This window comes from Sciurus vulgaris (assembly GCF_902686455.1).
Source record: "Sciurus vulgaris genome assembly, chromosome: 10".
In the NCBI taxonomy this organism is placed as follows: domain Eukaryota; kingdom Metazoa; phylum Chordata; class Mammalia; order Rodentia; family Sciuridae; genus Sciurus; species Sciurus vulgaris.
The window spans coordinates 35117216-35131968 of record NC_136470.1 but is presented as its reverse complement, the minus strand read 5'-3'; the positions used below and the strand labels follow the sequence as shown (position 1 = coordinate 35131968).

The 14753-nt window shown below is 33.1% G+C and overlaps 1 protein-coding gene and 1 pseudogene across 3 annotated transcripts in view; one reads left to right on the top strand and one right to left on the bottom strand.

Moving 5' to 3' along the window:
* GBE1 (1,4-alpha-glucan branching enzyme 1) overlaps positions 1-14753 on the top strand; it is a 309783-nt gene that overhangs the window by 51761 nt on the left and 243269 nt on the right. For both annotated transcript variants that reach the window (XM_079156010.1, XM_079156011.1), the window contains exon 2: positions 1830-1999. In XM_079156010.1, coding sequence (XP_079012136.1) covers positions 1830-1999 — 170 coding nt within the window. The remainder of the gene's footprint in view (positions 1-1829; positions 2000-14753) is intronic.
* LOC306670943 (non-selective voltage-gated ion channel VDAC3-like) lies at positions 3740-14560 on the bottom strand (annotated as a pseudogene). Its single transcript has one exon. The product of its transcript is annotated as a non-selective voltage-gated ion channel VDAC3-like (transcript).

Sequence of the window (14753 nt, the reverse complement as noted above, 5' to 3'; positions counted from 1 at the left end):
AAAATCTCTTACATTTATATTGGAATTTGTCTTTTATAATATTCTTATATTACCACTTTTCTTTTTTAGAATTATATGACCTTGGCTTTATGTTTTTGCTTTTAATATGCTGTTTCCTTTTTCTACCTACTAGTCTATGAAGATATTTCTTTAGCTGTTAAATTTTAATAGCTTAAATTGTGATATGTTTGGTGTGTGTTTGCTTCCCAAACTTTTCTTGATATGTGCCACGCTTTTTTTAATATGAGGATGTAACTTTGTATTTAAAGAAAAATTTCCAGTTTTGTATCTTTTATAGTCATTTAATTTTCAGTCACCAGCTATCTCTATTTTAATCAATTCTTTGTTTTTTCTTCTCTACTTATTTTAATTTCCACTATTTGTTCATTTTACATTTATTATTGCTAATTCTAATTTGTTTATTATTTTCTAGAAACATATTTTGTTCCTCCACTTGTTTTCTTTAGTCTTCAGTCTCATTGAACTTCTCATTCTTTTGTTTGGTCATATAATCTTTTATCTGACTTTTTTGAATTCATTTTTAATTAAGTTGCTGCATGGTATGAAATATCTGTAAAAAATTCTTTGTTCAGCTAGGTTGGTTTTTTTTTTTTTTTTTTTTTTGTTAGTCAGCTTCTCATATTTTGTTACATCTATATCCCCATCTGGATTCATAACACTTTTCTTTATATATAAAGAAATATATATATATAAATATATACATATATATATTTTTTAGTTGTGGATGGACATAATACCTTTATTTTATTTATTTATTTTTATTTGGTGCTCAGGATTGAACCCAGTGCCTCACACATGTCAGGCAAGCACTTCTACCACTGAGCCACAAACCCAGCCCTCATGGCACTTTTCATAGAGTTCATAGGTGTGAGGAGGAGCTGCTCAGAATCTTATTGCATTCCCCAATTCATTCTGTATGCATTTCCCAATTCATCCTGTAGTTTTGTCACCTTCATTTTTGGCAGAGAATACCTGCCACATTTTTACTTCAACGGTTTCTTCCTAGTTTGCTTCTCCCTATATACAGGGGGAAATTAATGAAGATAGGCTTCTTTTCTGATGCATCAATATTGAATATGGGGGCAATGGCGAGGGTGTGGAGAATCATGTGCTGCTCTTGTTTGGGAATCTTCAATTTCTTCTAATGGTCATTGGTTTTTGTTGTTGATATGGTATATGTTCTTGTCTTGCTTAGATGCTTTAGGGTAAGGCAAAGTACAGTCTTCAGGTCCAAAACGACCCAACTATTTTTGTAGACAATGTGCTATGGTTGGGACACAACCATGCCTGCTCATTAATGTATTATCTGTGGCCCCTTCCATGTTTCAGAGACATGATTGAGTAGCTGTGAGAAGACCATATGGTTGGAAAAGCTTAAAATATTCACCCTCTGCCCTTAACTGGAAAGTTCTCAAAACCCTGACATAGGGTAATTTTATTTTTCTTGCTGGATTTTGTTATTTTACTTTCATTTTCTTAGAAGTCATGGGAGAGAGAGTAGGGATTCTCTTTATTATAGCATTGACATAGAAATTGTTATTCTGGTTTTTAAAAGATTCATATAATATTATAGCCGTTATATTTCTTATACCCAAATGCTTGAAAATACAAAAAACAAATTAGTTGAATTTGTTTGGTTAATTTGATATAACAATTTTGATATCCTACCAGGTAACATCCTCCCACAAATTATTTATATAATTCCTCTTCAATGATGTTTTGTTATAAGACTAATGCAGTCAATTATGGTTCCCCATTTGGACGGCTATTTAATTTTTTAACTTATTTTCTTTTGTACTTTTTCAAAGGTATAAGAAGTTTAGCGACATATTGGGCAACATTGGACAGAATGAAGGTGGTATTGATAAGTTTTCCAGAGGCTATGAATCATTTGGTGTCCACAAATGTGCTGATGGTGGCTTATACTGCAAAGAATGGGCCCCAGGAGCAGAAGGAGTTTTTCTCACAGGAGACTTTAGTAAGTATTTTGAAATCATTGAAGTCATTAGAATTTTATTTTGCTATTTAAAACTTAGATGTATATTTCATGTATTCAATATATGAAATTCATAATTACAAATAAATATCTGACTTTGCAGATAGTGCTGCTATCAAATATTTACTTTCATGTAGTACAACTGCTTGTGCTATAGTATGATACATGTATCCTGAAAAAACTTCATGTGCTGTAATAACATGTACCAGAAATAAACCTTTTTATTTAGTCTGACAAATCCAATAGCAATGTTTGCAATGTGGGTGAAAATACTGGCATAAACCCCCTTTAGCATTTGTACCTGAATTGTTGGCATCAAAGTTCTTGAATACTCCTCAGCTTTATACCCTTGAGTCTTCAGTAAAAGTAAAAATTTAGTCTAGAGGGTAACCTTCATCATTCAGATCTTCTGGTTTTCCTGTTCCTATAACTCTATGAGAAATATCTTCTCAGCATTGTCATCTGCACTGTTAACTTGACAGAACTAGTGCTACAGAAAGCACAATAGTTCAGGAAGCCAAACTAAAAAAAGCCTAGTGGGACCTTAACTAACCATTCCTTTTTTTAAAAAAAAATTAAAGTGTCTTTTTGCCTTGTCTATATTTTTTTTCTGACAAGAAGAAAGTTATTTTTTTTTCAAGCATTATATGAATTAGAAAATCTGTACCAAACTCAAAGGAAAAGAAAATGCATGTTAATCAGCTCACAAATTACAATAGTCTTTTTTTATTTGAAAATTTATATGAAGACTAATTAAAATGTCTTCTAGGTGTTTTTTCTAATGATATTAACATGTTTTTAAAAGCATTTAACTGTATTCATGTGACTTGCATACATTTCAGTTGATGAGTTGAAGCAGAGATTAATAGTTCTATGGATTTAACTCTAATAATCGTTTTTAAGAATTCTGTTTCTTACCTTGTTATGCAATGTAACAGAAACTTGACTTTCAAATATATATTTAAATATGACTTATGAAACTGTTACTTCTTTATCTATTGTTAGAGATTTAAAAAGTAATATAACTTTACTTGTGTTTTTTGGTACAGAAATTTAAAATATTGCTTTGTGCTGACCTCTTCCCCCAACCTCCAAATATCATATGAAACAGACTTTTAAAAAGTAGCAGCAAAAAAGCTATCTTATTTATATAATGGATAAATTGACTATTACTTGCATTTACCTGCAAAAGGAAATTTTCCTAATTTATTTTTTAATCTTAGTGATTAACCATTATTTATGATAATTTTCAGAGGAAAGTAAAGAATTTGTGGACTTTGATTCTGAATTTTGGAAAATTACACATAATCAAAATATTTTTAGGATGTCTTTCTTGTTTTCTAATCAGATTAAAATTGATTTCACTATAGATTTATTTTTCTCAGTGCTTACTCATATAATTGCTAGTAAAATTTTATTGTTCTAGTATACTCTTTCTTATTGTCAGCTGACCTGAAACTATTTTATGTACAAGTGTTTAGAGTAGTCAAATATAAAGAATGTTTCAGAAAAGATTTTTAAGAAAGAAATTGCCACATATTGGTGTTTAAAATAAAAAGAAAAGGATTTAGAGTGTGAAAACACAGTTGAGCCCTAAATACTTTTCTTCATGTGTCTCAGTGGGGATAAAGGTGACCATATTTGTCTTAACTGCCTAACTGGGTTGCTCTGAGTACCAACTAGCTTATGAATTTAAAAAATAATTTTTATGGACAAAATTTCAAAAGACAGTTGAGCCTGGCAAAAATAATATAGTTTAGTCTGTTTTACCCAAACCAATCTGACTTTCCATATGCATTTTAAAAACTACTTGGGAAACAACTTCACATTAAATACAATATACAGATATATCTTTATTTGACAGTGTATGATACAATTATTTCTTTTTCATTCACTTTTAAAGAATTGGCCTTTTAAATGGCTAGCAGCTACTTCAGCAAACCAAAAGGATAGTGTGCATGTATTAACATGCATCAGAATTAGAATCTTACCAATTTCTGGGTGAATACTTTAAAGATTTGAGAGAAATTTCTAAAACTTTGAGTATTCTGCAATATAAGGAAGACTCATTCTTTAGAAAATTAAGTGTGATTTGAAATGTTCTTGGACTTTTGGTACTAAATCATGTTTATTACAGGTTGCTAAATAATTGAAGAGAACTAGCAGTTTAACAGTATCTAGATGATAATAAGAGAGAATGATAGTAAACTACATGTCAATATAAAATAATTGGGTTCCTGTTTGTTATAACTGAAACCATTTCATTTAAAATTACTGTCTAGAAATTGTGCACTTTTCACATAACTTAAATTTCTATTATCAGTAAATTGAACTAACACACATAAATGCACACTTGCACACATACCATGATTTTTAAGCTTGTAGAAAAAGGAAACCACACATATTTTTGCAGAGTGGGAAAGATACCCAAAGAAATTTTACTTTGGTTTTCTGGTCCAAATTTGCGTATGATTTTTTTTCCAGTTATACCATGGCCTAAGATGTTTACAGGGTCCTAAGAGACTTTGTTTCTTAACCCCATATGCTCTGAAACAGTGTTGAAGTTTGTTCTAAGAATCAGTGTAGTTTTATGGACTGGAATCTGTTTACAATGATGTCAGAAATTGGGAGTAAGCATTTAGAAACTTTAATAGTGATTTGATACAGTTTTTTATTTCTGTTGAATCTAATAATGATACTAAAATTGGGTTTTGATTTTTGAGTCTTTTTTTTCCATTGGATTTTTAAAAAATTTTTCCAATTTATATAAGTATTTGTCTTAAACAGTTGGAGTTTAAGAAGGGTTTAAGAAAGGTTATTGGTTCATCATAATAGTTTGAAAACTGCTGATCTTAAATTAGTGAAATTGGTGATCATTTTTATTGGTTTAGAAGTTCTCTATGATTGCAAGGTATAGTTCTGATATCAACTGCTTTCGCATTGTCTTCCTTCACCTTATCTATGATGGCTACATTAGTCAGTTTTCACTGTGGTGTGGCAAGTTACTAAAGGCTCCAACATTTTAAAGGCTTGCAACAACAAATGCTTCTTTTTTTGCTCATGTTGACTGCTGTTGGCAGCTGTGGCTCTACCCCATGTGTCAAATTGTTTGCAGAATCCAGGGTAATGGAGAAGTCCCTTGATGATCTCATGAGAAAGAGAATGAATGAAGGAGGAATCCTGTGATGGCTCTGTAGACTTCAACTTAGAAGTTGCAGATGGGATTTGCACTGTTTTAGAGAGGTCCTGAAAAATAATAGTCATATGTTTGTTGATGAAGGGAATATATTTTTGAGAGATGTGTCACATTAGATGATCTCTTTGTTATGGCAAAATTATAGAATGTACTTACACAAATGGAGATGAATGCAAAGTCACTAGGCTATATAATGTTATGAGACCATTACTGTATATATGACTTGTTACTGACTGAAATGTTACTATGCATCACATAACAGTATACAGTACATGCAGTGCATGACAGTATATGTCCCTAAGGGCAAGTAATACATAATACATTTTTATAGACTTTCCAGATTTTTTTTTCATATTCTAGATAGCTTAGTTTTTTCTGTGAAAAGGGATTTGTTTAGGTAGGGTAGCTCTCCATATTTAGATTGCTGAGGTTTCCTGGAATTTCTATTGACTGTTGATTCAAATGGAACTGCAAAGAACTCTTTTGCCAGGAAGTCTTTTTCCACTCCCAGTGAGATCTCTGAATGCATTTTTGTCATGTAGCTTCCCTTCAGTTTGCTTTTTGGAAATTGTGCTGTTTTTATAAAGCAACTTTCTAGGGGTCTGGGGATTCTTTTTATTATTTATTAATTTTTTTATGCTTTTGTTATACATTATAGTTTTACAACATAGTAGGGTTCATTTTGACATATTCATAAATGCATATAACATAATTCACTTTGTTTCTATTCCCAATAATTTCCCTCTTCTCCTTCCTTTCCCTGATCCCTTTCCTCACTCTACAGATCTAGGAACTCTTGATGTTATTTATTTAGGCAAAGGGGTGATAAACTATAAGGCAGAGGTGGAAAGCCTTAGGGTTATTTACCAAACCGGTGCGGAGGCTGAGAAAGACTGTGACATATTTTTAGTACTCCCTCTGGCTTTCTAATCTGATGTTTGTTCTTTCACCAATTTTACTTATTAAGTAGACTGAATGAATTAATTTCTGCTTGACAGACTCAAATATTAATAATGCCAAATGATTCCCACGGGTTTCTGAGAACCAAGAGTATTCTGTTGTCTAGTACTTGAATATAGCTCTTCTATCAGTTGCATCATGTACTTATCCTGAGCCAGTCCCCCCATCCAATGAATGCTAATTCTTCTCATTATAATTTTGCAACATAATGATGTATAAAGTAATTAATTTTGAATGTGACAATAAACAAAGTTATTGAGTATTAGGCAAATGTTAGTAAGGACAACCTGTAACTTTTTTTTTTTTTTTTTTGATCAACAGATTCTTGCTCTTTGGGGCATGGGAGTAAGGAGTTCTTAGAGGGATGGGTCCACTTCCTTTACCCTATCACAGACTTCTGTCTGCTCAGGATGGCACTGGCTCTGTGGATGGCCACCGTGCTTAGGTTGGGGAACTACTTGTTCTCATGGATCACATGCCTGATGCTGCTGAGGGTGACCTGTGCATTCTTGTGGATGGTGGTCCACACAGGAGGTAGCTGACTTTTGCTGACTGGATCTCTGCTTCCTGACCAATATAACACCTTTGTTGTCACAGGCTCCATGCCCACAATCTTATGGTTGCATTGCTAGTGGAAGGAGTTGCAGGACTTTAGTTTTTTGGGCTTGGTCATGTCTATTTCTCTTGATCAGGAAGCTGGTGCAGTTTTGCACCATCATCCACTGCAGGTACACGGACAGGGTGAATGCTCTTTACACTGCAGCAGCCAGAGGCAAAAGAGCAAAAGAAATATTTTGAATTATGTATGCTCAAGTGAACTGAAATGAAAAGATAGGTCAAAATCCTTGCAAAGGACCCAAACTCAAAGAGAAGACTGGGCTTACATCAGAAGATGGGTGAATTTATATTTATGTTTTAAGTTAAAACAGAATGTTAATCATTGTGTGTGTGCAAATTTAATACTGCAGAACTCAACTGAAATGTGGCACAAACATGACAACTTTAGGCATGCCTTCAAGAACCTCCCTTAGGATGGACTTGCAATCTCTAGACTTCAGTGTGGAGTGATTTACAATTATTTGGAAGAATAAAAAGTTCACACTTTTAAATTTTCACAGAAGAATTTTAAGGCCAAAACACAGTGGGCTCATTTCTCTTCACTTCCAAGAACAAATCTGATGCTTTACTCAAAACCACATTAAGCTTCCTGTTCGAATTCCAACCCAACCTTGTGCCCTCCTGCATTGAAGTTCTTTCCATCAGTTCAAGCTGATAGGGTCAGTTTGACTCCTGGTGGAAGGATCTGAGTATAAGTCTAATCAAACTGGCATTGTTTACTTTAGCAGATAGAGAAGTTTTACAATACAACTTATATTTAGCAGCAATGCCAAAACGGGTGTTGTTACTACCAGCTGTCCATGAAAGGTTTATTGATGTTTCAGTCTTCTCATTAACTTTCTGGTAGATAAAACTTCCAAATTCATTGCCATCATTCACATTAGTGTGCAGCCGGAAGTCTGCAGCCTTATAACCTAGGGTGAAATTATTCTGAGACAGTTTGGACAGTTTAACTGTGTCAAAACTCATCTGATAGCCAGCAAACCAACCTTCAAAAGCCAGTGTAGCCTAGCCATAGATGGTTGATCCAGAAAAATCCATATCAACATTACTGCCAACACTGAAACAATCCTATTTATAGAAGGCCTTCAGTTTTCCACTCTTCTTTCCTGTTTTCAGTATAAATATGGTATCAAAAGTCAGTTTCAACCCTTCAGCTAACTTTTTCTCCAAAGAGAATTCTGTCCTAAGAATATTGTCTGTATTTCATTTTTGGATAAAGTTAAGTCCATAGTTGCACACCTTATATTTGGTCTCTAGGTTGCCCTGTGCTTTCTCTGTATCAGTGTAAGCATGATCTGAAGTAGAAATTCCACTCCACTACAAGACTTGGTTCTCACATCTATTTTGACCATTCAAATCTATGTCCCTTGTTGAAGATATCCTTGGCATCCTTGCCTAGGTCACACTAAGTTGATGTGTTACACATATCTCCAACTAAGGGCCTGTCTCAGCTCTTCCAGGGCAACGCTGAAGGTCTTCTTCAAACCAAGGCTGTCTGTGCCTTCACAGTCTCCAACATTACCTTTTTAAACCAGTATTTTCAATGTGTTTGTCAACTTCAGGCCCCAGTTGTGCAGGATCAGAGAACTTTGTTGTAATGTCTAATGGGATTATTTTTACAGAGAAGCATTCTTCCTGGAATTTTAGGAGATTGCTATTAGAACACCTTAATACTAGAAGGTAGAGTTTGAACTGTGTGACATAATAATATAGCTAGCTTCATATTGCTTTTTAAATAAATAACATGTTAAAATTTATGCTGTGTAGATAAAGTGGTGGTTTCTGTCAGGTTTTAGTTCTCTTGTTACTATATATAGAACTTATTTTTCAAAGCAGGTACCTTGAACATTTGATAATTTTATTCATTAAAATAACTTTATTTACCATTGATTTACAGAGATGCGTTTTTTCCTTTATCAAGTTAAATGTCTTTTTATATCAGTGCTGTTTTTTTTATAATAGTCACATGTAGCTAAGAGTGTGACTGATTATAGCACGTATTCACATTTTCTGTATCTTGATCACAGCACAACTATGTAACTTCGAATTGCATTCTAAGAAGTAAAACTTATGAGATGTTTAAGGCAACTCCAACTTAAGTTGATATTGTCAGATGTCACAGCATATCAGAATATCATTTTGCATTGTGCAGAGGTTTATAGAAATGTTGTAGATTTGTCAGAAGTGGGCAGCATTGCTTTTGTTGCTTATCCAGGCAGTTGTTCCAAGCAGGTCAGTTGAAATTCATTGGCCTTGAATTGTCAAATTTGAATCTATAGCTCTCTGCCTATCCCATATCCTTTCTCTCTTTTCCCTTTTACTGGCTTATTTTCTTTATATTTTTAATTTCTGCCCAGTTGTTTTCTTAAAAACATTGGGAGGTATTTAAAAACTTGAATAGATCTTGGGGGAGGGAGAAGAAACTTTCATTATTGTTTGTTAATTTCTCATGTGTAACTGTGAACATATTAATTTCAATTTTGACTGCTACAACCCCTCCTCTCATGATGGATCACTGAAGAAAATGACTCAGCTATTGTAATTGCTTGTAAATCAGTGGCAGAAGTCCCTCAAATGTGTTATTTAAAGATTAGGAACCTGAAAATAATACCACATTTTCTCAGCAGGAATGAATGACCTTCAACACTGGTGCCTTTGAATAAGAAATCACTGCCCAACAACCAGAGAGAGAGAGAGATAAATGAATTTTGAGTTGAATCTTGAGTACCTGAAATATGCTCTCACTGCCTGTATTTATGTTCTTTCTTTTTAAATTTTAACATTTTAAAAGTTGAAATATATTCACATAACAGAATTAACCACCTTCAAGTGTATATGGTTCAGTGACTTTTAATATACTTGTGATGTTATGTGACCATTATCACTAATTGTAGATCACTTCCATCTCCCACCCCATAGCTACTATCAGATAGTATCAGTTCCTCTCTTCCTCCATCCCTTACAGCCATTAATCTATTTTTTATTTCTGTGATTGCCTATTCTTGTCATTTTGTATAAATGGAATCATATAACGTGAAGCCTTTTGTGTCTGAATTCTTTCACTTACCATCATATTTTTAAAGTTCCTCTGTTCTGTGGTACATAATAAAACACTGTGCTTTTTTCTCTTTTAATAGCCAAATAATATTCCACTTATATACCATATTTCTGTGGATGAACGTACACTTTGTTTCTGCTTTTGACTATTGTGAATAATACTGGTGTGGAAATTTGTGTATGTGTGTTTGTGTTTTTAATCTTCTTGTGTTGCCTTGATTATTGTTCTTAAATTCAAATACCTGTATTGGTCATGTGCTTATTTGCCCTATTATCCTCACTCACCCTCCTTCGCCCTGCTTTTCATCACATTTCTCAAAATGTGTTGACCTATGCAACTATTGAGTTGGTTTAGTGGGGAACACTGGTGGAAGACTGGTTGGTGGGGAAGCTAGGGTGTTCCCCCTATTCCTTACCACCCTTGCTTAGAGTGAGGGAGCATTGCTTGGCAGCAGGAGCGTTCTTGTTGCTCTTCTCCTAGTAAGCAAGTGGTTTCTATCTCAAATAATCACAAGGGGAGAAGTTTTAATTAAGCAAAGCATGGAGTACAAGGTTTCACATAACTCATGTCAGACCTAAAAATGGGTGCTAAAGCAAAAACTATATTAAACAGATTTATACAGCCTTTAGAGTTCTGAGCAGTTCTAAGGTACTCAGAAGGATCTCAGGCTGGTTCCTGGCATAGGCAAATGGGGAGTAACCGATATAGTGCCCAGATTTCTTTTTAACGTTTGACAAAATACAAATCACCAGAGACAATTTTGACTTTATTTTCTTGAAAATAACTCCCACCTTCTTTAGTTACTTCTGTGTATTGTTTACATTTCAATTCAGAAGGAGAAAACATTTTTGGTACATTGCTTCTTCATTTCCTCCATCTTTCCCTTTTATCTCCATTCTTCCTTTTGTTCCCTCCTTTCTTCCCTTTCTTCCTTTTCCTTAGATATTCCTTTGTTCTTCTTAATCCTCAGCAAGTCTCCCAATTTTAAAAACTAAAAGTTTCAGGCTTATGAAAAGGGTCTCGATTCTTAAGGCAAAAAAGAGTACTTTATTTCTTAATCCATATAAAGCATACAGTTAACTTTCTATTAATTTATCAGAGGCTTCTAAAATACTATTAAACCTATACATCTAAGCTGTAGATAAGTAATATGAAATTTATTGTATCTTTTCCTTAAGTTATAGAACATTATCCTAAAATAAGGTGTGTATTTTTGAAAGTCATTTTTCAAATGTATTATTAGCATCTAACTCACTAATGTATATTTGTGCCTGTGTAAAATTGGACATAAAAATAAATTTAAAAATCTCTTAGAGTTAGAGATTAAAGTTAGAAGACCATGTAAAAGAGCTAAAATTTAAATTCAGTAACTTCTCCTTCATTCATCCCATGATTTAGCAATATTTATTATTATTGTTTATGTGCCAGATATTGTGCTACATCTTGGAAAGTATGGGATGTGAAAGAGGGACAATGACTTCCTTATCTAATGGTGGAAATGATGGACTCCTCTTATTTAGCAGTCATTAAGCTCATCTATTAATAAAGTCACATTGAAATTTTGATGGTAGTCTAAGTATTGTGGTCATTGCTGGACAACTTTTTAGGTAAAAAATATAAAATACTAAATAAGCTATCTTATTAAGATATTTCAGTAAATAATTAAAGATACTTTTCTATGTTCAAAAGTCAAAACAGTGCTTAGAATATAATTTAGTAATTGTCAAACAATATCCTTTTTCAGATTACTGTTTTATAAGGATTTTTTTGATTATTTTGCTGATATTTTATATGTTTATTTTTAAAGCAAAAGTGTTGAACTGAAACTTTTGTAGTATATTTTCAGAGAATCTATAATTGATTTAAATGATACATGAGACATTTTTTTTTGTCAAACTGTACTGAGCTAGAAAAAATCTCTTAGAATAGCTGTATTTAGATTTTAATGAAACCAGGCAGAAAGGGGACTAAAGTGAATTTCCTTTTTAGTCTTTTAAATGAAAAACTGCATCATTTGTCCTATATATCTTATTCATCATCAGTCATAGCAATGCATTCATTCCCATGAGAGAGATAATGGATTCAGAGAGCCGAAAGGAATGGAAGATTGTTATTCAATGCAGATGAGTTTTAGTAATATTCTTATCATAAAAAATTGGGTTGCAGAACTTTAAGATATGGAATTAAGTTGCCATAGATATATTTAATTAAAAGTAGATTGCTTTAACCTTTCTTTAAGTTAGAAATAGGTTTAAAATCTTAAATTAAATTTATAGTTAGTTTGTATTTAACTCATATTCAGGACTTGCCTTTAATAGGGATTCTTTTAAAGTTTATCCTGGTAAAGGTACATTTTAATTGAACTATTACAGTGTACATAAAAAGAAAGTTTTTGAAATAATTTTATTTCTTAACATCTTGGATGAAAATATGGTTTACATTTCTACTAGTGGAGAAAGTAACTAAACTTATCAAACCTAACTAAAATTTGAAAACAAAAGAGCACTCTGTCTCTTCAACTCCCCCATCTCATTAACACAGCTACTTATATTTCCTAATATTTGAATATTATCACTTGATGGGTTGATTTATTGTTCATAATATTCTCCAATGAATATTACTCTTATCAAAGTTGAAACACATGAAGAATGAAGTTATTAAAGCAGGAAAACAAATGAAATTATATATTTGACACATGCATTGGCTGAATTACAAACTCTCCTGTATATACTCATTTTTAGTTTAATTAGAGAAAACTAGAAGGCTCCAGATTTGTTCTGTGAGCATATCTAATTATATACTTTTAATCGGAATGGGGAATACAGAAAGATGTGCAGCCAACTACATTCCCTTCTATATCTACCTCCAGACCTTGGTCTGCATCTTAGGCTCCCTTGTTCTGAGTAGATGCTGAGGTTTGGACTGTGTGGGCCGTGTTGATTCTCCCACCATGGAAAAGCCAGAGGAGTAGAAATGGGTGATAAGATTGAAACCAATTGCTGCAGCTCTAATCTGTCATCTGGCCTGTGGCTCCTGTCAGTCAACTCATCACTGATTTCTTTCTCCAAGGATTATTAAGTTAGAAGTGGGGTTTTATCTTTTACTGCTTTAATTTCTCCTAAGATCTACTTAGATGAGTAGTAATATTACTTTAGGTTCTTTATCCAACTTGGGAATTAAAACTTTATTTTATGGCCAGGTCATGCTGACTAGCACAGAAGTATTTCAGATTAATTGTACATATTAAAATAAACAGTATCACAAGCTGTATCTGTTCACCATAATTTTCATTTCATTCTTAAAGGAAAGACTTATATAGAAAATAGTTCGTATTTGTTGTTTTTTTTCTCCTCTCTACAGGGTAAGGAATCACGAACTAAAATCTCCTGCAAATAACCCATCATTACCAAGAAGGTAATTGCAACATTATAGAGTTGTTAATCTTTTCTCAATGAAGATCAAGATTCATTCACTCTCAGAGGCTTAGTAAGAAAGCATGTTCATGTTAAGCATACAGAAAATTGGAATTCATTGTTGCTGCAAGCAGATGGATTATCCTCATATAGTCTTCATTTGGTTTCACACTTTCATAGCAGCCTTATAGGAAAAACTTGCTATGTGTATATAAGATCAAATGAAATTTTGTACCTAAGAGTTTTGAGCTCAGTCCTAATATTTAGTAAATTCATAGTAAAGTTTTGCTTATGCATTCATTTTTTTGTAACATCTTCCAGAGTTTAAGTGGATAATATGCATATTTTAATCAACATTGGTAAAACATTTCATTGCTGGTAACTTTGAAAGTATTGACTCTTTCCTAAGTTATTTGATGGTTGTGGTGTCCCAAATTGAAATCATACCAAAGCTTTCCTATGGAATAAATGGACTATACCCGATAAAGCCCATTCCTAAGTTTCTCTAGGATAAAAGGTTCCTTTTTTATGGTATTTGGATTCATCCTTTTACAAAATGTTTTTACATTTTGTTTACAAGTTTCTGGAACAATATTGGTAGAGAGTTGAAAATAGAATCAAGAAAAATTCACATTTAGGGTATAGGAAGAGGAAGAGGTGGTGTAGACATGAGAGAAGATACAACATTTGGAATATGAGAGGGCTTCTCAAGGAAGAGAGTGAAATATGCAACGTTATTTTATGTCCATGTAATATCTAAAATGTCGTGGACCTGTGCAATAAGTGCTTGATTCCCATTGCTTTTCTAAATATTCCCAATAGCTCTGGTGAGGTAGATAATATTATTGTCCTTATTTTGTAGATGAGCAAATTGAGACTTAGACTATAGAACTAACCCTTGCTAACCTGTGGCAGAGCTATGTTTGTATTCAAGACATTTTCACTCTGTGCTATAATGACTGGTTTGGAGAAGGGATGGGACCTTAAGCTATAAAGGAAAATGAATTTCATTTGCAGATTCTTTTCAGTTCTAAATCTTCTCTTTAAAGAGGAAGAATTAGTAGGTAATTGTTTTCTGCATTGTATAGATACAGAAATTAGAATTTAAGAAGTCATAACTTTCAAAAGCTACATATCTAGTAAATAGTAATTGAAAGTTTTGTCTAAGGTATTCTATACATGTATTCCTTCTCTTAAGGCCCCATTTACCATAGATGTTCTGATTGGTACTCTTGAATTGTATGAAACTCCTATGCTATTCATCTGAAGCTCAGGTTTATGTCTGTAGAATCCAATTTATATATATTTTTTTTTTTTTTTTTTGCGGTGCTGGGGATTTGAACCCAGGGCCTTGTGCTTGCAAGGCAAGCACTCTACCAACTGAGCTATATCCCCAGCCCCCAATTTATACTTCTGAGCTACTTATACATCCTACACTATATGACATTAAGTGTCAAGTAGGTGTGTAATAACATACATATACTATAT